This window comes from Chlamydotis macqueenii, chromosome 14, assembly GCF_036417535.1.
Source record: "Chlamydotis macqueenii isolate bChlMac1 chromosome 14, bChlMac1.mat, whole genome shotgun sequence".
NCBI lineage: Eukaryota > Metazoa > Chordata > Aves > Otidiformes > Otididae > Chlamydotis > Chlamydotis macqueenii.
Window position 1 is genome coordinate 15,691,870 of NC_141569.1, and position 23,748 is coordinate 15,715,617.

The window sequence follows — 23,748 nt, forward strand, 5'->3', positions numbered from 1 at the left end:
TTTCGTCTTGATTTATAAGAATAAGCATGATATTTGTTGGCAGAATGGTAACTTCCTTATAGCAGCCTCTCTGCAGGCTTTAGGCAGCAGTTCAGCAAAACACAGAACCATGTGAGCAACCCCATCTCTGCTCGCTGGGACATTTGTATGTTTAATTTTGAGCACATGAGTAGCCTTATTGGCTGTTCCGTTTTGAAGTACACATTTAAATGATTTACTGATCTGAGGCCCTCATGCAGATGTGAATATTGAAAATCTAGGCATCCAGTCCAGACTGTGAAGCTGAAATACTTCTTTTTCAAGCCAGTCTTGGGGATTTAAACAAACATTTTCCATTAAGATTAATGGAAGATACATGCCTTAATTCCTGTAGACTATTTTGACAAACATCAATCAAGTGTTACAGCATGAAGCCCTAAATGCTTTCTGTCCTTGCATTGCAGTCTGCGTTCTCACATCTGCGGGCTTTGTACATCTCCTGGTCGCTGTTTTGTGTCAGGACCGTAACTGTCCTTATCACACTGTGTTGCCAGCCCCTGCAATTTTATCTTTAGTTTCATGCTGTTTAGTTTTATCTTAAAATCACAATTCCTAATCCTGATTTACAATGGTACGGTCTCGGTTTCTGTTCTTATTTCTACTTAGCATGTGTTGCGGGGGGAGACGGACATTTACAGCCTTTAAATTCGTGAAGGAAGCACTTGAAACACTTGACAGCATTAACCATAAGCGCTTGAAATCCCAGAGGGAATATAAAGTTGATAGACTTGTGCATGTGTTTTTAAATCTCAAGGCTTTAACATCAATCTCCTGATCAGTGGGAAGCCTGTTTCATTGCTGTGAAGCATTCGATGCTGGCGACCTGGCACACGCAGCCTTACAACTCGATGCACGTGCGTCAACCAGACACCTGTGTTGGGAGACTGGATCGGTCCTGCTTGGTTTAGCGTGTACCACAGTTGAATGACTTTCCCCGCTGCCTTTCTGGAAAGTACTTACCGTTGTTCCTAACTTCTCGTTTTTCTTGATGCTCTCTGTTCTCTTTAGTGGTCCTCCAGGGATTCCAGAGAGGTGTAGCAAGTGTAACTTCCGTGTGCTATCTGTAGAACTGCTCTGGTTTCTTGGAGGTAAAACCATGTTTTCCTTCAACTCTGCCTTTTGTTCGTAGGCATCGGTGCTTGAGGCAGAGCATTTCATTAAAGATTTATGTAAAGCAGGGGCTGGTCTCTGAGGCAGGAGGATAAAGCTGTGCTCCAGAATGCTAACGCGGAGCTGGAGCAGTTTGTGCATAATGCAGCACTGGTTGGCACAACCCAAGGTTTCAGCCAGGAGAGGGAAGCTTGCACCAGTTTTATCTTTGCCACCGTGTAACTTTGAGGTTCATCTGCATTTTGGTTTATGTAAGGGAACAGAAACATCCTGCAGGGAGGCTTTGCCAGGCACTCTGAGTGTGCACGGCTGGGAAGAACAAAAGGGGTTTGGCTCTTGGAGCTGGGGTGGCAGTCAGCAGCCTAGCCCGGAGCCTGCCAGTACGCTGAGCTGAAGTTGTGGGGAGAAAACTGCAACCATGTGATTTTGTTCTCTCTGCCTTATCCTTCCTTTTCTAGCTGATATGAACAGGATGTGGAGGTGAAGCTTGGCTTATGTTTCCATCACTGAGATCTCTCTGAGAGTGGCTGAAATGGATGGAGAATGTGCCTTTTCTCTGTCCCTGGTTCTCCAGTGCTGTCCTGGTGTGATGTTTGGAAATCCAGAGAGTCCGTCAAACATGGAGACACCTGTGAAAATCCACAAGTGTATCCAAAAGCATTAGTGTGGGTAGCTTCATTGCATACCTGGCAGTTGCTGCAGTTGCAATGCTGCTGGAAATCTGACTCGTGAAAGAACACTTGTGTTCGTACAGAGCTGTGAGCAGGGACCGTCCCAGCCCCATCCACAGCAGCTTCTGCAGAGCTGAAGGAACCTCTGTCTGACAGCGCTAAGTAGGAATCTGACAGCATATGGAGCTTCCCCTGGGCTTCACAGCTGCACACAGGAACCCACACATACTTTTTTTGAAATAGTATTGTTTACTGTTCATGGCAGGTGCAGCTCCTGTTCTCCGCTTTGTGGGCAAACTCCTTCCTGTAAGGGTGAACCCAAAGCTCCCAGGGACTTGCTGTCCTTCAGACATGTGCATTTATTTACTGCTGAGCTGTTTATTTGAATGTAAAGACACGACAGGAAATGGGGTTTGTATTCATGAAAATGTAATTATGTATGTTATGTAAACTAACTCGTAAAAGTAATTCTGGAACTCAGAACAGGACAAGATTTGAATACTTATTAACCCAGACAATGGTGGTTGCTGTGTACCTTGGAATAAACACCTCTCTGTCCTATAGGAGAGGCTGTAAGTGTTGTCCCATCCTCTCTACAGCTCTGGCAGCTGGAAAAGACCATCCTGCAGACCCAGTGTAGGAGGCTTTGGCAAATGTGGTCTTGAATTCTCTCTGCTGTATGGAGATCCTGCAAATTACAGGATGAAAGACTGAAACAAGCTTGCCTACGCAGGCGATACACTTCCAGCTAATCTCCTGAAGATAGGATCTGTGTGTTCCTTTGAAGTCATTTGTGGAGAGCCATGATAATGTGGAAATCTCTTGGACTGTCTCCCTCTGCCCAGCAGCTCCAGCTGGGATCAGAGGCCAAACTACTGCATTGAATGTGTGAGAGGGAAACGCTGCTGTAGGACTCCGGGCATGCAGAGGGTGGTGGGTGGAAAACAGCCTTGTCAGGGGATGAACTGGATTTTACATGAGACCATGACTGTCTCACCTCCAGTTTGTTTTAAGGTAAGGCTCTCCACAAATTGTGAAGTCCAAGTCCTGATCCTCTTAACATCAGTCATCTGCATGGAGGATGCCAGCTGCCTGTGTGTATTTTAACACACGCATACCTGGAGAAACACCCTCAGCTGATTTTTGCTTTGTGTTTGCCAGAGCCATGTAATGCCAAGCTGGTGTCTTTTGTAAAAGAAAGTTCTGAACAACTTTGAATTATTTTTGTGCAAGTCAACTTGGTTGCTATGTTATCCTAAGGAAGGAATAATTCTCTAGTTCTCTTAAACTGTGGAGTATGAATTGAAAAACTCCAAATCTGTTTCTGCAGTTTTATAGTCTCCATTTTTTGGTAGTTCAAGTGGTGTAGGGCAGCTAAATGTCACTTGGCTTATCTGCTGCATCTTCAGCAATGAGTGTGGGCAACCATCAGCTTCCAGTCACTTCCAGTGCTTGTTTGCAGGGCTGCTGAAATTGGCTTTGCTGATGCTACAGACAATGTAGGGTCTAGAAATAAGACGTTGGCAGTGATAAGTTGTTGTTTCCCTGCAGCTTTGGAGGACAGGGTATACTTGAAATAAATCTATCAGGTAGGGTTTCAAATTGGCCAGGGCTTTAAGCAACAGTTTATTGAGCTTATTTATGATGTTGCACCTAGGAAATGAAATGGAGAAATGTCAACTGCTTTCAACACCAGCCAGCACAATTTAATGCCCCCTCCCCCTTGCTTGGAAGCTCTGCCTTGGCTGCGTGCCGAAGGCATATTATTGTAATAAAACACGTTCATATTCTAGGTGGTAAATGGAATTTACCCAATAATTAAAACTACAAATAATATAAATTCATTCATCATCATCTTCGTTCCCAGTGTAGCTTACATTCTTAGCACTATATATGGTATAAAAATGTGCACCTTGGGCTTTTTAGCTATTCATGGCATAATGACCAAATCCATCTGAGAGAGTCTGGGGAATTGAAGCTGAAGTAAAACCACACAAAAGCTGGATCTGAGCAGTTCCCTTAAATGAAGTTTCCACAGTCTCTCCTCCTGTAATTGGACTTTGGCCTGGTCTGAAGCTCATCTTCTTCCCAGACTGCTGGTTGTTACCCTTGCACAAAGACAGAGCAGCCTCCAGTTCCTCAGCTGAGTAACCATCTGTCTGCCCTCCCACGCGGACACCTGAAGATGAGTTAATGTTGAAAAGAAAACAAATCATTTAAATAATTTTAAAGCCTCAAATGCATCTTTCTGCAATGTCGAAAGTTTCCAGCGTGTTTTTTTCATGTGTTGATAGGATAGATACATTCTTAGGGGTAAAGTTTGCTTGTTATATAAAAATTATGGCATTCAGTTTGGTAGAGTTGCTTCATAATTGTGCAAAGGGTATTCTGGATGCCTTGGTTACAGTATGTGCCCTGACCTTGGCACGGTGAACGTGGGTCACTTGGACGTGCGCAAATGAATATTAGTTGGGTTCTGTCCCTAGGGCCAGCAGCCCTTCTGCAGACCTGGGGAGAGGGAAGAGCGCCACGAGATCTGCGGTCCGTCTGCAAATTGTGTGTCTCTGTGCCGTCTTACTGACTGAAGCCTTAGTAAGCAGTCGCATAATCCGGTACAAGGAGCACAATTGAGATCAGCAGTTTCTTTTCAGGGGAATGCTTCCTAATATTAGGATAAACGTACATGAAATAGAAAAATTAGACAACTTTGAAATAAATCCTGAAATGCAGCTAGAGGGATCTTGGATTACAAACCTCTTGCGTGCTGCGTTATGAACAAACAACTTCATCCGTGATAGATTGTGTGCCCCAAGCGTACATAACAAGGCAATTAAGAGAAAGCACAGTCAATGGAATAATATTGTATTATCTTTTTGTTCCACGCAAGTCCTGTATCTCCTTTCCACTGCCAGTTTGCTGGAAATTGCACCTTGTCATTAATAGGATTATTGATAACTCTGCCAAACACAGCTTCCACAGAATTTACTGTTTGGTAAAATGCCTCCTTCATCATTAAAAAGTGTTACTAATATGCTTTAAACATAAATCTTGTACAGTGTTGATGGTTACAGCCAGCAGCAAGTAGAGCTAAAGCTGGAAGACAGGGACGCGTGCCTGCTTTGGTCTGCTGTGTCTTGTGCTGCTTGAATTTTTTCAAGTATGTAAACTATTAAAAGTGAATTTACCCTTCCCTCCGGGGCAAATCCAGGGGTGAATTCCACCCTGGATAAATCAGCTTGTGCCATAATCAGATGTTCACCAGACAACTCGTATTTTTCTTGCTTTCACCCTGCTTGTTTGGAGGCAGAAGCTGTGGTGGAGGTGGCCCCAGGTTGCGCTGCTGGGGTTGGCTCTCTGGGCCCTGCACCTTGAGAGGTGGCACTGTGGACGGTTTGCTCTGACCTTGGCTGTAGGGACGTGGTGATGTGCAGGTTCAAAGTCTGGTGGCTTCTGGGAAGTCAGCTGAAGGCCATGAGTTCACATCCAGCAACAAAAAGCTGTTCATTGCCTGCCAGCAAGGCTGTCGGCGGTGTGGCCAGCACATCACACGCTGTTCCTCAGCCCGGACTCAGGATGGATGACTGCAGGGCACAGGCTTGTTTGGGACTAAAAGACAGCATTGTGGCTGGAACTTTCTCCAAACCACTTTTCTTTGCTGCGTAGCGTTGCATCTCTGAAATTTGGGTTCAATTTCAGCCAGCTGCTTCCTGGCCCTTCGTCATCCTCCCCTGTGCCGTGCATCATCTGGGCACCTGCAGTATGACTGTGTAGAGCGAAGGGCAGGCAGTGCTGTGTCTCCTCTGTGCTTTGACAGCTTCTCAAATCCTTCCTGCATGTCCCTTCAGGAGGTGCTGAGTGAGATTTCAGAGCGGGATTGATAGTGGAGGTGCCATTGCCTAGCACTCAAATTTCTTTGGAAGAGCTGTGTCGAGGGGTTATCCTGGACTACTTTGCTCCTGCCAAGGAGTACTTTATTGTTGACAGGTCTGAAAGCTGTTCAGGGGTTTGGAGGAATGAAAATAGATGATTTTCTCGTCTCTGGTGAGACCCAGAGATCATCCATCACTGCTTTTCCAGTCCTACTTCCATCTTGAATCCAGATTATTGTCTAGATTATCAGACATGTTTAGGTGATCACAGCTGTTCCTTGTGTGCCTGGGCTCTGAGTAACGTTCTCTCATGCTCAGTCCAGCTCAGACTTAAATAACACAAAGGATGTTAATTATATCTGGGAGCCATGATTTATTGCTATTTGATGGAGCAGCGTGGTATCGATCTGGAGTTGTAACAAGGCACGAGCAGACTTGATTCAGTACTATCCTGAGGCTTCAGCATGGTCACCAAACTCAGGCTGAGCAAGGATGATGCAAAGCAATTCCCTTGGATTTTCATTAGCAATGTGGTGATGTTCAGATGTCTTTGAAATCCAGGGCCTGCATGGAGTTAGAGCAGTGACTGCTACGCATTCTTGTGGCCCCTTCTCCAGTTCATGTAAAGCAGCGATTTGAGACAGCCTGCCCAGTCATTTAGAAGATGATCGTTCTCTCAAAGCGGTAGTTTGTCAGACTGTAATTTTAAAATTACATTGTGTTTTGCTAGGACTTGGCAGAATTTCTCCTAAGCCTAGACTTTAAAATAGCAGCCCAAAAAAGCTCATTCCTGGTGCAATTAAAAACAAAAACAAAAGGAAGAAGGAAGAGCGATTTGAAATGAACTATTTGTTTGGGAATTTTTTTTTAAGAGAATTCTGTCTGAACTCTTGTTTTTGAAGATGTATTCCCACGCTGAGTCACATCCAAGGTTCATACAGAAGAGTCTGGCTGGCGTTTTAGAGGTCGATATTTGTTGACTGCTTTGGAGACATTGCCAGTGCACAGCAGAGGAGGGCCGCAGGCATGCCCTGAGATAAATTGATTCAAAAGGTAGGCACTACCTCTTTGCTGCTTTAATTTTCCTCTCCCTTGGTTTGCTGTGCTGGTGTGATTATAACACACGCTGGGCTGGGGTTGCCGTCTTTCGCTGGATGACAAGGACGAATATTTTTGCCTTCAGAGAGACTGAAGGTTTCTCTATTGTGTGTCGCTGCTGTCTGGGCAGCACATAACTTCATGTTACCTGTGACAAACACAGCATTAGAAATCAACCTGCTATGGGTTAAGAGCCCTCTATCTTGAGGTTACGTGGCTGTTACGCTACTAAATGTCATTTTAACTTACAGTCTCACTCTAGCCTTATTTCTCAGTGCTTCACTTGGTGAGTGCGTGGTTTTGTTCCCGCTGCTCACGGAGCGCGTAACTCGACGTGAGTAAAGGCACCCATCTGAAATCATAACGTATAACTACATTAAGCCCCATTAGTTAAGAGTTGGGCTGGTTACAAACGAGGGTAAAATGCACACTCCATTACTGCATCCATCTCTTCTCTGTGTATGTTTAATTTTCTGAACAAAGGGTGGGGAATTGAGAGACACCTCTCGGATACATTTGCTGCCATTTAGAGCCAATGCGGATCTGGGAGAGCAATTGTATTTTAATCAACTCTGTGAGTCATCACAAAAAGCACCAGCTTGGATTTGATTGCTGAGTTTGTCTTGTTGCTGGTGTGTGAGACGTGAAGTAGAAAGAACACCACGCGGTATTTAGCTGCAAGACTGAGCTCGAGATGCTGACAATTTGAAAAAGCTCGGTTTTGACTTTGTGTGCCAAACGAATTTACTGTAGGAAGAACACGTTTGCCACACAATGATGTCATTTTCATAGAGTCACTTTACAGATAGTGCCCACAGCTCAGCAGAAGGCTTGGTCTGAATACAAAGACCTCTTCTGGCTTCTTCTAAGTCTCCTGATTGGAAGAAAGCCAGTACTGATGCGATAGCGAAACGCATGCAGATAGCAAAACTACTCATCCGGCAAAATTCCTGCCTGAACTCACTTGCAAATCAAAAGTGTCATTGAACCACCTAGAGAAGGTGAAAATTATCCAAGATATGCGGGTGTGAGAGAGGGGAATAAAAAAAATCACAGGATTCTAGAGAGGATGGGGACATGGTGCTGGAACAAAACCTTTCCTTGTGGGAGGGTCGTTTGGAAATTGGAAGCTCCTGGAGGCTTTTGTAGAAATGGGCATTGAATAATGACAGACTGAGCTCTGGAATAACCTCTTGACTCTGGCTTCTGATGGTGTGTGGCAGTGGAGCGGAATGAAGAGCTGATGTAACATGAAAAGGGATGTTTTAAAAGTGGAGGATATGGGAATTTCGGAATTAAGTTCCCACTGAGAAATGACTTGGCTGGTAAAATGGACTACAGTCCTGGAAAATGTTGGTGATTTGTACCATATGTAAGGGGTCGTTTTCTCACCAAGTAATATGTGGTAGTAATCTAAATCCTCACTATATTAATAAAAATTATAAACAAGAAAGCAATTATATATTTGTGAAAGACAGGCACACACTTAAAAATGCCCTGAACAATAAAGAAGAATATTGGTCATTAGTATGGTAAAAGAGACATAATGGGCTAAATAACTTAATTTCCCACACATTTCTGGATTTGGCCAACATGAAAGATTTCACTGAAATAATCACAAAACAGGCTGAGATAATCTTGGCCAATATCCTCCTTTTTGACAAAACAGATTCTAATAATAAAATCCTGCATTTGATTGCTTAGCCCAATGAAAAGCTTTTAGTAATCCTCTCTTTTCATACTGCTTAATAGGCTGTAGCGATATTGCCAACCAGTCCAGAGCAGGAAGGGAAAGAGTTTTGTGCTGGCATTGGCAGGAAGGACGGGGCACGGATCTGGCCGAAGCGCGGTGGTGCTTGCAGGGACCAGCTGAGGGGATTATTAAATATGCAGAATGGAATTGGAGTATTGGTGCAAAGGGGGGGATCTTCACAGATCCCTCTATTTAGAAGATAATATTGAACAAAATGCTTATTGCAGCACAGAAGGAAAGGAGATCTAGGCAGGCTCCTCATGTGGCCATAAAAGGGCTCACGTGCCAGCAGTGACAAGGACTCTCAGCCCTGCTGAGGTACGGGGAGGTCTCCAGGTGAGGTGACATGACTGTAGGCACGCGCTGCTTCAGGTGTTTGCGGAGTAGGTAAGCAGCTGTTACAGCTGTGCTTTTGGACGCTGCAGCTTCTCTGTAGTTGAATCTGTTAAAACTCTTTGAAGAACTTAAATACCCAGAGCTCTGTCTAAGCTGAATTACATCTTGTCCTGTTGTAGCACAACATGGTGGTTTTGAGCAATCTCAGAGTTGGGTTTTTTTTTTTTTCTTCACTGACCATTAAAAAGCACCCAATTCTACCATGTTGTTTTAAAGCTTGAGTATTTCATTTTTGTAGATATTTTAAGCAGGGATCCTTGAAATCCCTAAAACACCAGCTTGTTTCCCTGAGTCCCAGGCACGTCTGCCGAAAACACTGTGAAAGTCATAAGAAGCTATTTTACTGTACAGGCTGCCCAAAACAGACGTATTGATGTTATTTAGTCTTCACTTGCCAAGTTGAGCATTAGGATTGTGTTTTCACATGCGAGGAAGCTATCAGCTTTACAGATAGCCATATTTTCATAAGCTGCATTTGGCTGTCACACCTTCTCCTGTAGTCTCTTGATATGCAAACAAGTCTCGGTTATATATGCTTCTGGCCTATAAACTGAGATCCCTGAAGAGTTCCTGATTATCCTTCCATTAACTTTTACTCTCCCCCGCCTCCCTCAGGGAGGTAACAAGTAGTCTTTCCTTCATCATGGGTTTCCAGCTGGTTACCTCCCTGGTTCCCTTGTAAATGGATTCTCTCGGTAGTTGTCTGTGTCACCAAGGAAATACCGACTGTGAAATTTCAGCGCCATCTAAAAGTACAGCAGGGACTGCTGAAATGGGGACTTGAAATCTTGAAATGCAAGGAAAGCATCCTGGATCTTAGAGTCCTTTCCCAAAGAACAGAATAACCACACACCACGTCTAAAGCTTAGCATTGTAATGCATCAGAAGGGGCATCGCTGTTTCTATACGGCATTTCAACTCCTCAGCTGTACTGCTGAAAACTTCGGAGAAGGCTTGTGTGAGTCTCTCCCATTGTTATGTTTTTTGGTCCAATGAGTGTTGTTTACAAACTGACATTCAAACCCCTGTTTTGGTTGCATTGAATGCTGCACACTTCATTGTGTTCTTCATTTCCACAGTTTTTCCTTTATGGAGTTCAAATTGTTTCTTAATCAGATTCTTATACCCTGTGTCCATCATAGCTGCAGCTGGGGACATCCCAGCAAAGCATTTAGCAATGAAATCTTCATCTGTCCTGTGTCCATCCTTCTGCAAACTCCTGTGGCAGTAAATGTGTGAATGCAACCCGAGTCCTGTTCCCAGCCTGGGTCCGTGCAGGGCATTTTGCACTGGCAACCCATCCATGCAAGTTTTGGACACAATGCTGATGTCTCGACCGCCAGTCTCCATTATTATTTAAATCCTAAGTAGTACTAACATAGCCTTTGAAGCCTCTCCCTTCTATCAAGTATTCCTACTTGTTTTATATCCAGTTGACAATGGGCTGTATGTGTCTTCTAGTTATTTCCTTAAATTCAGCATAAACCAGTGTTTGCTCATTCCTGTCAATATTCTTTGTTTGAAACAGGCTGCTGGCTCAGCTCCTTCAGAATTATTCAAACTGAAATGATTGTTTAGCTGAATAAACGTTTCAAGACAAGTTGCACATTTCTGGTTTTGGTATTAGCGCTTCCAGAAAATTTGCAGATACCACAGACTGAATTTTTCAATGTGATATCTAACCTTGTTCTGTAAATATTTACATGAGCAGTCAATTGTATCTGGGGAGCAGAGGTGACTCCCCTTATCCGCAAGAAGCAGCAGCATAGTTTTTGAGTAGTCACACTGATTTTGAGGGTTTGTTTGGGCAGAAACAAGATGGTTGGAGTTTGGCCCCAGCTATGTGGCGAAGTCAGACCTCATTTGAGCATGTGATTCATCCAGTTTCCCATGTAGAGTGGAAAATCAAGGATTTTCTTAAGTTGCATGTATAAATCTGTGGGCTTGAGAGATTACAGGTGATATTAGACTCTTCCTTTTGCAAATCCTACATAGTTGCATATCTGGACATGCATAACTTTACCAGAAATTCCCCTACAGAGTTTAAAATCCTGTTGTGCAGTCTCTGTCTGTGCAGGTCTGGAGTCTTAGGCGATTAAGTGAGACATTTAGCCACAGGGTAACAGCTCTGGTGTATGTTCAAATTTTGTGTCAGGTTGTTTGTTGTGTTATTAAAATAGTACAATTTCATAACAAAGGTAGTTGCTGCTTTAAAAACCTCACTGTTGCTCGAGCAATATGCAGAATGAATGGATGAATACAGCTTTTTACGCTGGGCCCTGTCCATGGACAAAAGTTGGGATTTTCCCTGTGTTCCCGTCTAGCATGTCCTTGTTCAAGCATCACGGAGTGGGGTGTGCGTGTCCCCGTCTTGGCTGCCTGTACGCTGAGCAAGCTGCTACCCTGCAGCCTTGGAGACTGGGGGGAAGAAAAACCACATGCGTTGTTTGTGGCTTCTCAAAGCACCAGAATAGCGAGTTTAAAAAGCTCTGTGCTCTCCAACGGGTCGCATATCTTTCTGATCTATAGGATTTGCACCCTTGACACCATCTTTTGAGGAGCACTTCCAAAAAGTATGGAATGAATGTAAATTATGTGGGAAATATCTCGGTGGTGCACTCACACAGCTCGAGTCAGCACAGTCTCCCACTGTTTGCTGAACGTGGCCTTTATGGAAATTGGCTTTGTAACCCACATTTCAACTGCTGGAGAGTTATGAGGTCAGCAAGTGCAGTTCAGAATTTAGCTCCTTCTGTGTATATCTTGGACCATATTCGCCCCTGGGTTTTATACCACAAAAATTGGTGGAATGATGCCAAGAAAAAAATTCATCCCCTAATATTTAAAGTCAGCTCCTTCAACACACGTGTATTTCACCGAGCTCCCTACCAGGGCTCTAGGAAGGCTTCTGCTTGCTGGTTTATGAAGGCGGTAATTTTTATACGGGCACTGAGAGTAACTATCAGTAGCAGATTTTGGATGGATATTAAATCTCGTGCCTCAGGGTGTGAACTGGTCTCTAACTACTTGAGAGCAGAAAAAAGCTGCTTATAGTGGGCAAACCATCATATTTCTGTTCTTGCCGCTTTCTGCGGTGCACCTGATGGTGGCCAGCGTGAGAGGCAGACGGGTGAGCTGGATGGGGCGTGGGCAATTCCCATGTTTCTCCGAGAGTAGATTGTTTATCCTGAAGCCAGAACATCACATGGTTGGTGCTTTGGTAGGAAGCAAAGCACTAATGGTCGCAGTCCCTTTTAATGACAGACTCCTAGCAGTGATCACAGAATTGTCTCGCAGAGTTAATTTTGGCTAATGAGCAATTAGTCAGCTCGGTGGTGACTCCCCCCGCCCCTTGCCTGCTGGGGAGGAGGTGGTCCGGGGCTGGGCGCCGTGCTTCCCTGGGGTGTGCGAGCCCCGTAGGATGCGTGTGGGCTCCCGCGTGGATGCACCGCCTGCGATGGTGCTTGGGCTGCAGATTAAATTTCCTCTTTCTGAAGCTGAGGGATTTATTTTCCATTTTCCAGCTACAGACTTGCTGTGTTATCCTAAATGTCAGCAGAGTCTCTTCTTCTTTTTTCTCTTTTTTTTTTTGCTTTCTTTTTTTTTTTTTTTTTTTTAATACTTAATGCAGCCAGAGAAAATCTGTCAGCAGAGCACTCCTTGCCTGCCCAAGCAAAGGTTGAACTTGCGTGGGCTGAGCATGTTCCAGCGTGAATGTGTTTAAATCTGGGGACAGCTATGGATGACGTTGCTGCTTTCTCGCCTCGTGCGAGAAGCGCAGGGCTGGCGAGCACCCCAGCACTAGCGCGTGCCCGGCTGCCTCGGGTCGTGCCGCGGTAGCGGGTGGTGGGACTGGGAGCAGGCACAGATGGTGCTCCAGAAGGGGAAATCCAGAAGCTCACGAGCTCGTTTCTTGTCGGGAGACGCGTCCATATGCCATCCATAGAGCACAAGAGCCTGCTCATCAGTCTGGAGCACTCCAGGGCAGCTCGGATGAATAATCCAAATCTATAGCTGAGAACAGAGCCTAATGCTGGCTGCACTGGTGTACTGCCTGTGCTCCGTCTCTCCTCCCTGGCAGGGAGTGAAGTCCTGTGTTCGAGTGGCCTCATCAGTCTCTCTCCAGGCACCGCTGAGGGGATATTTGGGAGGAGAATTTCGGTAGGGAGCCTGTGTCACCCCATCCATCATTGATGGGCTCACCTCTGACCTCTCAGTTTTCCTGTCTACGATCCTGTGCATAGCTCCCGAAGGCGAGTGGAGGACAGGGGATGTGAGCACCATAAATCCAGTGCTTGGTTGTCCATCCCCTGGGCTGGGCACTGCACACAGAAGCACAGAGGTGCTTACCACAAACGATGCCTTGCAGTGGGACGTAAATCTCAGGGGTGCCTGCAGACCGTGGCAAAAAAAGAGCAAAAATCTGAGAGACATTTGTGCTAATCTGGTAACAGAGCATTGCTCAAACACAGTGTAATTAACAGTGGTGACAAATGGACATTGGTGACAGCCAGAGCTTATGCTGCTGTTCAGAAGGCATTGATACTTTCTGAGATACAGATTAGACCCTCATCCATTTAGTATTTTACTGAATTTGGGAAGCAAAAGTCCAAAGGAATGTTGTCCCACTCAAACTGGAGCAGTGATAAGCAAGTCACTTGAATTGTGGTATCTATATATTGGGGAGGGGGTGAAAATGTGTACGCCTCTATATAACTGCACATACATATGTAATGCCCCAAAGACATCATTATGCATTCATATTCATGTGTGGATTCTATCTGAGGAGGTATGTGTATATATAGAAATATGATTTATAGGTTTTTAAACCTCCCTGACAGACTTCAGGAGACCAATTTCTAAATGTATGCCAAGATTTTTGACTGAGAGACAGGTAGCAGTAGGTGCTAATAAATGAAAGAGCTGCAAGTGAAATGTTGTGACATGCACCTCTCTGAACAACCTGCGGAGCGCTGGCAGAATCATCAAACCGAGCTGGGAGTAATCAGCAGGGACTGATAAAGCTGCTCTTGTAATTATTTGTTTGATATACAGCTTTCCTTCTTCCTTCTGCATAAATAGCAGAATTGCTTTGCTTAGTGTGGGAGGTTTTTATTCCTGTCAGGGCTTGTTCTCACCAAGATGTCATGAGACGAGGACGGAGGTCTGCATTTCTGTTTTATTTACAGGCTTTCCATTGTAATTCTGACAGCATGCGGTGGAGACAGCATTCATTTAGATGGGGAGAGCCGTCCTTGCTCACGCGAAGCTGTCGGTGTTGCAGGGTCAGGCTCTGCCATGCTGCTTTTAAGCCACTCTGATTCCTCCAGGTTTGGCCTGGAAGAAGCTGTTCCTCGAGAGGAGGCAGCTGCTGAGGTCTGAAGGCAGTTGCGATGTCGTGCCTGTGTATTTAGATATTAAATACAATTCCCACAGCAGCTTTCTCGCTTATAAGTGTTAGTTTGATGATGCTACAGCCCAGACTGCCCTATAAAACTGCACAGCCCTCCAGATTGAGAACTGTTAGGTATCCTTAAATAACTTCCTCTCCTCGCCACTTCTACTGCCTAAGCAAGAAAATCCAAGCATTGACTGATTTCCAGGCAGTCGCAGTGGTGGCCCATCAGCAATGACTGAACTGAGCCAAAAGGCTCCTGTTGATGTCAGTGGTTTCTGGGAACGCTGCCTGCATGGTTTTGTTCCGGGATTTCCCTCTCTGTCCATGCCTGGTTGAGCTCTGACTTCACTTGGGGCAAATTTTGCAATTATGTGTTTTACAAAAGATAAAGTAATTCATTCCCACTCTAAGCGCTTTCATTTTCCTCAGTCCACTTATGTTCTATTTATCCTTTTTTCTTTCCTTAAGGAAAAGGAGATCCTTCTTAAGGAAAGAAAAGGGATAAATTTTTCTTAAGGAAAAAAAAAAAAATCCTGTAGACCAGAATAGTTTTTATGTTGTCTAAGGGTTTTACTAGGAACTCAGGGGGAAGGGGAGGCAAAGGGGAGAGAGGCACAGTAGAGCAGAAAATAGATTTCCTAGCCTGAAGTGAGAGAAATCCAGACTGCTGCCTTCAGCATGCATTTGAATACTGTCAAGGGCATCTGGAATATATTGGGAGGCATTCTCCTTCTGATATTACTAGAAATCTGATCATGATGAGGCACAGATATGCCACCAGCCCTGTACTTCACGCAATACTGGGAAAGTGTCTGAGACATCAGAGGCTGCGTTCAGTCCCATGCCAGCGCCAACTCACTCAGGAGAAATACTTCAGTCTTGAACCAAATTAATGGGAAAAGAGAAATTGTTCTGAGACTGAGGAAAGAAAAAAAAAAAAAAAGCTCTATATCCATGCAGTTTTATGGGGGGATTGCTCCTGAGTGATTACGCTGCATCCTTTCAGTGCTGATTCCAGGCAATGATGGCATTTTAAGACAAATAACGTGTTCATAGCTCTGCTTGTTATTGAAGGGCTTTTATTATTGCTGATGTTACATGAAAAAGAAAGTTATTAAAAAAATGTGGCACTAACAAATTGAAGCCCCCAGGGAACTGTTGTCTGAATGGGATTTTGATTGGAGTTCAATTTAATTGGCCATAAATCTTCTTGTTTCTGATTTACATTCTGCTTCAGACCAGTCTACCAAATTCATGATAATCAGGTTTTCATTTTTCTCTATCGAACAAAATACTCCAACGTGAGCATAAACAGAAATATTCCTTCAGCAAGGTGACCTTGTTCTTGCTTGCGTCGTGCTGGTAATTGATTTAATGCCTCCTTACCTAGAAATTGGGCCTCTTTCTGAGGCATGTCCGTCAGATTTCGAGGTAATTGGCTCACGTAGCTTTTTTTTCACTGTAGTATTTTGGCTGCAAGATATTTCTCATAAACCTCTAGTACAAGAGTAGCTGTGATCATTCTCACTGACACGATAGAAAAAAATCAGCTAGTAGATGTACGCATGCCTCTCCATTGGCTGGCTTTGAATGCAGCAGTGTGCGTATCTCGGAGAATAAAAGCTCTTTTTCCAGCCCAGAGTAAATACGCGAGATGCAGAGTCCAGTAATTTCTGTAGGGTTTGAGTTCCATCTTTTTCCTGTCACGTTGCAATGTCTTTAAGGGAATGAAGTTACGCTGCTAGCGCCGCTCATGCCAGGCCCTTCTGGTTTGGAAGTTGGAGAAAGAAGCCGAGATCATTTTTGTGCCTTTGTTCCGCGAGTTGTCCAAATGCTCACAGGGAGAGGATGGAGATTGAGGGCTTCTCTGCATGTTCGGGTCACTCCTGGGGTGATGTAAATGCTGGTTTGGAAGTGCTGGGCCCAGTTTCTGGTCTGACTCTTTGGAATTACTCTTTTGAGTTAGACTGCTTTTCATGGGGAAGTTGGAAACCCATCAAGAATTGCTTAGTTTGTGAGTTTGTAGCTGCTCTTTACAGCAGAGGTCACTTTGGTTTCGGTTTTTCTGTAAAAAACTTGATGAAGAGGATTTGTGCTTTAGGTGCTTCCCTGGTGCCCCATGGGAGCTGCAGCTCGGTTGCTCTCACAGCCTGTTCTCCTCAGTCAGAGCTTCCCAGTGCGTCCCCCTCCCCACCTTGTGCTGAGGGCTGGGGCTTCGCCACCCCCTGCCTCTGCTCCCCAGGAATGGCGATGGGCAGCAGCACTTCGCTGAACTTCAGGCTCCAGTAATTTCCAGGACAGTTCGGAGCACTTCAGTTTGGGCCAAACCAAGTGTGTAGTGGAATTTTGTCACCCCCAAAAGAAATTTTACACAGGAAAAAGTTTTCCAGGCACCATGAGGCTCCTGGCCCGCATCCTTCCCCTGCCCCGGGGCGCCACATGCAAGGACACATTGTAGAGCTGAGCTCTCGCTCTCTGCTGCTCTGCTTTCCTTTCTTTTACTTTTCCCCAGGTTGCTTTTTGCGATGGCTGTTTTGTCAGGAGTTTTCCGTCCCCTCCTGATCTGCAGCAGCCAAAGAAGGCTCCGCATGTTGGGCTGAATTCTTTAGGGATGTGATTTGGGAGGGGAGATGTGTAAGAGGTGAGAGCCAGGTGGGATCAAAGGAAATAGAATTGTTGTCTAATTCTGATTAGATTTCCAAACCCCTTAAATTCACTTACTGCTCTTGCAGTCTTGTTCATGGGAATCTCAGTAAAGTGCCTCAGTTCCTCCAAGGAATGAGTAGAAAAGGGGAGGGAGCCAGCCCGCATCGAGATGCAGTCGTCGTCATTGAGTTTGGAGAATATTGCAGTTAAGTGTTTTCCCCACCTTTCTCATCCCACGGTTCTTTTCCCTTGTGATTCTTTTGTGTTTCTAAGTTGCGTAGCTTCATTATGTTGCTCATTTAACCATTTCCAACAGTATTGGGATTGACAGGTTGAGTTTTCTGCACTCTCACAACTTCATGGTCTGTAAATTGAATGTTTTATGGCCTGTTGAAAAGGTGAAAAGAAAGTTACATCTGCTACCAGTTTCCTAATTACAGCAGCATCAAATACATTATGCGTTTGTTAATGGCAGGTACTCCTGCTGAAAAAACATTTATAACCATGGCCTTGACAACTGGAAGCAATTACTTTGCAGTGGTTTTCCTTTTGTTTTCCGAAACATTAGAATTCTTTCTCTCTCCCCTTTCCTCTGCTTCCCTCCCTACAAAAGAAATAGAGAAAAATCTGAATTTTAACTCACTATGATTATCTTCTGAAGGTTTTTTTTTGTCTGCAAAGATGAATAGCTGGAAAATTACTGAAAGTAAAGTAGAGAGAAATGAGCACCTGGTATTGAAGTTTCTGCTGAGCCCACTGGTACTTAGGGCTTGTGTGACAGCGGTGGGCAGGTACCGAGGCAGGTGAGACCCGACTGTGTCTTGTGCTGGCCTGCCTGAGAGCGCAGAGCTGGCTTCATTCTTCAGGGATGGGGCAGAAAGTGAGTGCTTCATGGAGAACGGCTCAAGGACTCGTGCCGTGTCCTGACCTGCAGGGAGAGTGTGGCAGAGACCAGAAGCGTTGTTGATCAAAGTGTCTTCCAATGTCACATAGAGAGATTAGCAATGGTCAGGTAATAGGTTTGGTTACTAAAGCTGGCCAAGAATTATCCAAGAAGATATTTTTCCAAAATGTTTTAGTGTTAACCTTTTTCACTTCCTTGAACTCTCTGGTTTTGGTGAAAGTTTGATCAATAAAGACTTTTGCAGGATTGAGACAGGATGGGCTGGGAGACGTCTCCCATCTCTGTTCTCTAGTTGGGAGTAAGAACCAGTCCAACTCACTCTAGATTAGGGATATTTGTTAAAGGCTGTGCCTTGCCAAATTATACTTGGCCTTGAGTCTGTCATACCCTTGATTTATCCCCTGCTCGTGGTCACTGAGCACTGACTTCCAAATCCTGAGTTCTTGCAAGGAGGAGCCCACCGTCGTTGTCAGGATATCAAGTGGAACTGGAGCCTCCCTCATGGTACAGATGGACACCCGAGCCTCCACACCTTCCCTTACCATCCTCTCTAGCTACTGTAATTCTGGTGGGAGATTGTCAAAAGCTTGTGCCTTTCATCCCTCAAGTGGGAAGGGTTTTATTTATTTAGTTAATCTGAAACTTAAGTGGGTGGGAAGATAAGTCTGCAGCCCCACTCCATTCGTCACATGCTACCAGCTCTTGTTTCCCCTTGAGAGAGGCAGAGCAGATGGAAAGCAGAGATGAAATGAAGATCAAAAGTAAACAGTGTGATTAAATTTTTGATAAAAGGATAAAACACTTATGACATCAAAGCTGCTGAAAAACGCATTATATATTTCCTGAACATTTTGTGTCCACGTAAGCATTAACTGTACTTTCCGTGGGGACCTTTGTAACAGCAGGCAGTGGGGTTGGGGGATGCTGGTGGGATATTTACCCTCATGGCTCTGCCACGGGTAATCTGGCTGGCATCAGGGAGGCAGAGCTGGCAGCCTTGTAGCCGTCCTCTAGCACATGGAACCTCTCTTGCTGTGGATTGGTGGGCCCACCCTATGTTTGTGGTGAGGCAGTCCTTTCTTTAAGCCATGCCCTACTCAGTTTTCCAGGTCTCTCCAACATCGGGGACAACATTGAGGAGCCCACTATGATCCAGTATGACACCATTGTCTTCCTTGTACCTGGGGACAGGGGTGAGCCGCAAACCTTATTGCAAAGTGCCCCAGCAAGTGAGGAGAGACCTTTCTTGTGCCTTCTGGCTCAGCCCTTGCACAGAGCTGGGTTACTGATTGCCCTGTGCCACTGCCAGTCCTCATAACCTTGTTGTAAAATCAATGCACAATGCTACCGTGCTGGCTCAGTAGCCTTTGTGCAGGTGTCAGTACAGAGTCCAACCTGCTTTTTTCCACTTTATAACCTTGGTTTTCTGTAGGCAAGGAAGGAGCTACGTGTCCTGCCTTCTCCCACATGGGAGGTCCTGTGTAATGGAGACCAGTCCCTGCATCAGTCTCCCTTCCTGTGCATTTTCTTTCTTTCTCTTTTTGGTGCTTTTGAAAAGAGTACTTTGGAGACTGCATGAACAGAAGAAGAAACGGTGGTGTGAGCAGAGAAGTCCTTGTCCTAAATTCCTGTCAGCCAAATACTAATGTTAGTTATTACCAAGCTTAGTAGTGCAAGAGGTTTTTAGTCTCTGTACAGTTGTCCTTCCTCCTGATGTGAACATAACAGTATCAGTCAACACTGAGCAAAAAAAAAAGGCATGAAGTTAAAACCTTCAGATCATCTGCATGGCAACCAGATGCCAGCTCAGATATGACAAGGATTAGACCAGGAACTTCACAATAAAAAGTCATACTTAATTTCTTAACAATACCCACAATGGATGTCTCAGTGACAGTTGTACAACTGTTTTTATTCAGTTTTTTAAAAATGGTAACTTTTTCTTAAGAAGCATTACTATGTATTTCGGCAAGATTTCTCTCGTAATGAGATGCAGAAGTTCAGGCAATATCCTGTTTAGATACGTTTCTATTTGATAATGAAAATGGCATTGGCAGCGAGGGATTGCACTGAATACATTATTACTTTGAGTTCTGTTTTACGCTGAAGCCAGGACGTGTCCTGTAAGTTCACAGCTGTTTTAACTTTTTCTTTTCCTCATCTAGACAGCTGTATGTCCATGAGATTCATATTTATTTCTTGATTTATAGGGACATGCAATCCTTTTTGGGATTTTTGCCATAGAAACAAGACGTAACATAGAGCGTGTTAAAAGTAACAAATGGGATTTGGCAGTCTTTCCCATTTACTACAGAGTCTGAGCTATGTACAAAAAGCAGCCATTACTTGCTCGCGGAGCCTTATTAACAGGCGCATCTGCACATTCATTAAAACTGGATACTTCAACTTCCATTCTGGCTGGGATGACACTTGAATATTCTGGTCTTTAAACTAAACTAAAATCCCTGACATCTATTTTATTTTCCAGTCCAGGCAGGATTTTTGTTGGTTTTGACATTTTGGTTTCTTTTTGTTTGATTGCAAATCCCGGAGACAGGCTGCGCTCCCAGCCCGTGTGAGCCTCCCAGAAGGAGATAAGACACAGTAACCGACCCGGTGGCTCCCGGCAAACAGTCCCTCCTTTGAAGGATGAAGTCACCCAAGTTTTGCTTGTAAAGCCTGATCTCCCACGGTGCTGGGACTCAGCCTCTCCCAGAGCTTCACACCCTGCCTGGCTTACAGGCATGTGGCTCTTCTCATCCTCGGTGGCCCAAGGTTGCGCCGAGCTGAGGCGGGTAGTGGGTTGTGCCAGGCAGAGAGGTGCTTTTGCACACAAGGATATTTGCAGGTGCAAATACAACGACTGTTGACGTAACTAAAGCCAGGCTGTCTGGGTCACAGCGCATTTACCAATATACGTGAGGGAGAAATGCGAACTCGGGTTTTTAGGCCAAATCCATGGGGCAGCGTTTGAAGTTGTGGGATGGTGAAGAGGCAGAATACTAGATGGAACAGAGTGAAGAACAGAGCAGAGAATTATATTGGAAGATAGGGCCTATCTGACTGCCCGCGCCAGCACTGGCAGGACGGGTCGCAGGCGGAGGTGTAGCGGCAGGCAGCGTCAGCCCGTGGCCCTGGGCCTTCCGACGTGGGAGGTGGGTGCCGGCTCAGCGGCCTGCAGGGTGCAGATCTCGCTCTTCCAGCAGACAGAGGTTGTGCTCAGGAGGGAGAGCTGGAGTCCTGGGAGATGTTTTGTAGCTGCTCAGAAGACTAGAGGTTGGCTCTAGGACTCTTTCCTTTATTCAAGTCTTTCCCATCCTCCCTCACACCAAGTAAAGTCAAATTTAGAAGCAAATTGTTATGTCATGGAGGGGTCCTTTGCTCTGGATGATATATTAGCTGACCTGAGAGTGAGCATGCACTGTCCTTTTCCCAGTCCACATCCTATAACACTGCCTCTTGTTGAGAGTGGGGCAGCTTCTGGGGGGCATTTCAGAGTCAGCTGGACACGCTTTGAAGCTCTCAGGGCAAAATCTGTCATTTCCCTGCACCAATTCAGGAACAAACCAGCTTTGCTCAGCAGGAAAAAAAAAAAAAACAAAAACATTAAAAGCTGATTCTAAGCTACAAAATTGAGCTGGAGCCTAGAATGCAACCTAGAGAGCCCAGAGAACTGATATACAGGGAGCCTGAAACTGGGCTGCACGCTCTGAGTTTGCCTGGCCTCCTTTTCAAAGGTGCTGAGCACTCTGCATCTCTAGTGAAGTCGATGAGCACTCAGGATCTTTTTGAAACATTTATTTAGTGCCTAAGTTTAGATCCAGGACTGACTACAGGCTCCAAAAATAGTGCAGGTGTCTGCCTTCTCCCTCTCCCTCATTTCTCTCTTTGTTCCTCTTTAATCTCTTTTCAGCTCTCCAACTCCCTTCATTTTTGCATCCTCCTCCAGTTGACTTCTGCTTCTGCTGCTACCCCTCGCTCACTCTGACGCCTTTGTGGTCCCATGGGAGCTGCAGAGCATTTCTCAAGGTTCTTCCTGAGCAAGCCTTGGGTAGCACCCCTTTTCTCTCCCTTTCTCACCCTAAATTCTCCCTGCCTCATTCTCAAGGGGACAGAGGTGCAAACAAGCAGCTCTGGTCTGCTCAGGAACCTGCAGAAATGAAGTCCCAAGTATTTTGCCTCTCCTACATGGGACTGACCAGAGCTCATAGCAAAAAGGAGGTCATCACAGATATTGTTGATTGGCGTGGAAGCCCAAAGCAGCTGATGTCCCTTTCTGGCCCAAAAGCATAAATCAAAATGTCCTGTTTTCTGATGTGTTTCCCATCACATGGTCTACCAATGACACCAATAAAAGAGGTTATAATGAAGTGATCATGTTAATTTTGTGAACAGGAAGCTCTCGTTAATGGCTTGTGTTTTTCAAATCAACCAGAAGACAGATGTGGCTGTGAATGTGATGGATCTTATCCCTGATGTGAGTTTCTCTCTGTTGTAGGAAGGCATGCCCCAAACACTGGGTTCTACCAGTATGTTTACCCCATGTGGCTTCAGCCCTCATCTACATACTTCGAAAGAAGATGAACAAGGAGGACTGATCTTCCAGGATGGAAACCTTACCTCAGCATCTCTGGATGCTCTAATCCAGCATCTCATACCTACCACTGATTACTACCCCGAAGTAAGCAATTCTCAGTATAATAAACAGTTTAATTTTGATGAATTGGGGCAGCACTTTATGCGAAAGTGCAAATGTGTTAAATTTTGAATTAAGAGGGCTAATTTAAAAGATGCATACAATTAAAGCTTGGTAAATTGATGCATTGCTTTAAATGCTGTTTCACTGCTGTATAATTGTTCCCATCAAAAAGCAGATCCCAAAGTTGATATTGCTTTTAAATAAAAGAAGGGGGTGAGGGGGGGAAAGCTGTGGTGGTGATGAATTAGTGATAGACAGTCAGAACACTTCAAAAATAGCAGTGCATCCCAGAGAGGTTTAGATGAAGACCAAGGGAAAAAAACTTGAAGCATTAAATTAGCTGAGTTTCAGTAACTGTTGAAGTCATCCAGGTTTGTCAGCACATACAAAGCATTCTCTCAGTGACAACAGAGATGCTCCTTCTGAGGCGTTCATAATTTACCTGTGGTTACATTCACAGCAGCTTTGCAGTCTCGCTGGACAGTACAGTCTGGATCCTAATCCTTGCTCCATAGTCAGTGTTCAGTATTTCTTCACCAGCAGCATGAGGATCTAAACTGGAAGCAGGTTTATGGTCCTGCAAGCCATTGACTTCACTGGATTTTGCACATCCTCAGCAGAATTCAGGACAGAGTGTGACTGGAAGACTTCTAAGTGCTAATATATCTCTATGGAAAGGCTTGTATTTCAAAGCACAGAGTAGCATTGACTTCTGGGCAGTTTGGAAGACTACAAAAGTTATCAATGCAGAGCAGACAGCATGTTTTAAATTACTCACAGCTCAGTTTCTGATCAGCTAAAAATAAGTAATAAAGAAGCATGCCAATTAAAAAAAAAAAAGAACAGAAAGGCAATAAAAATAGGTAATGGACAGATTAGGCTGTGAGATTTTCATTAAGCAACGTGTGATATGTAATATTACACCTGCTGCTCAGGAGCATGGCTTGGTCTGGGGGAGAGAAGATAATTCAGGCACCAGGAGGGGTCAGGATGCAAACAACTGAGGATTCATGCAGATATTTTAAATTCACTGCTGGAATATTTTGCATAATCTAAGGATTTATCCAACAGGCCTGCTTCCCACAGCTTCACAGATGTGGGACTGCATATGATATGGCTTGGCTGATAGAAATGAATTTTGGGGAGTTAGTAGAATAAATGAAAT

The 23,748-nt window shown here is 44.7% G+C and overlaps 1 protein-coding gene across 1 annotated transcript in view; it reads left to right on the plus strand.

Annotated features, from left to right (window-relative positions):
- RASGEF1C (RasGEF domain family member 1C) overlaps positions 1 to 23,748 on the plus strand; it is a 69,442-nt gene that overhangs the window by 19,194 nt on the left and 26,500 nt on the right. Inside the window, exon 2 of the mRNA XM_086759102.1 lies at positions 22,383 to 22,565. Coding sequence (XP_086615228.1) covers positions 22,389 to 22,565 — 177 coding nt within the window. The 5' untranslated portion in view covers positions 22,383 to 22,388. The remainder of the gene's footprint in view (positions 1 to 22,382; positions 22,566 to 23,748) is intronic.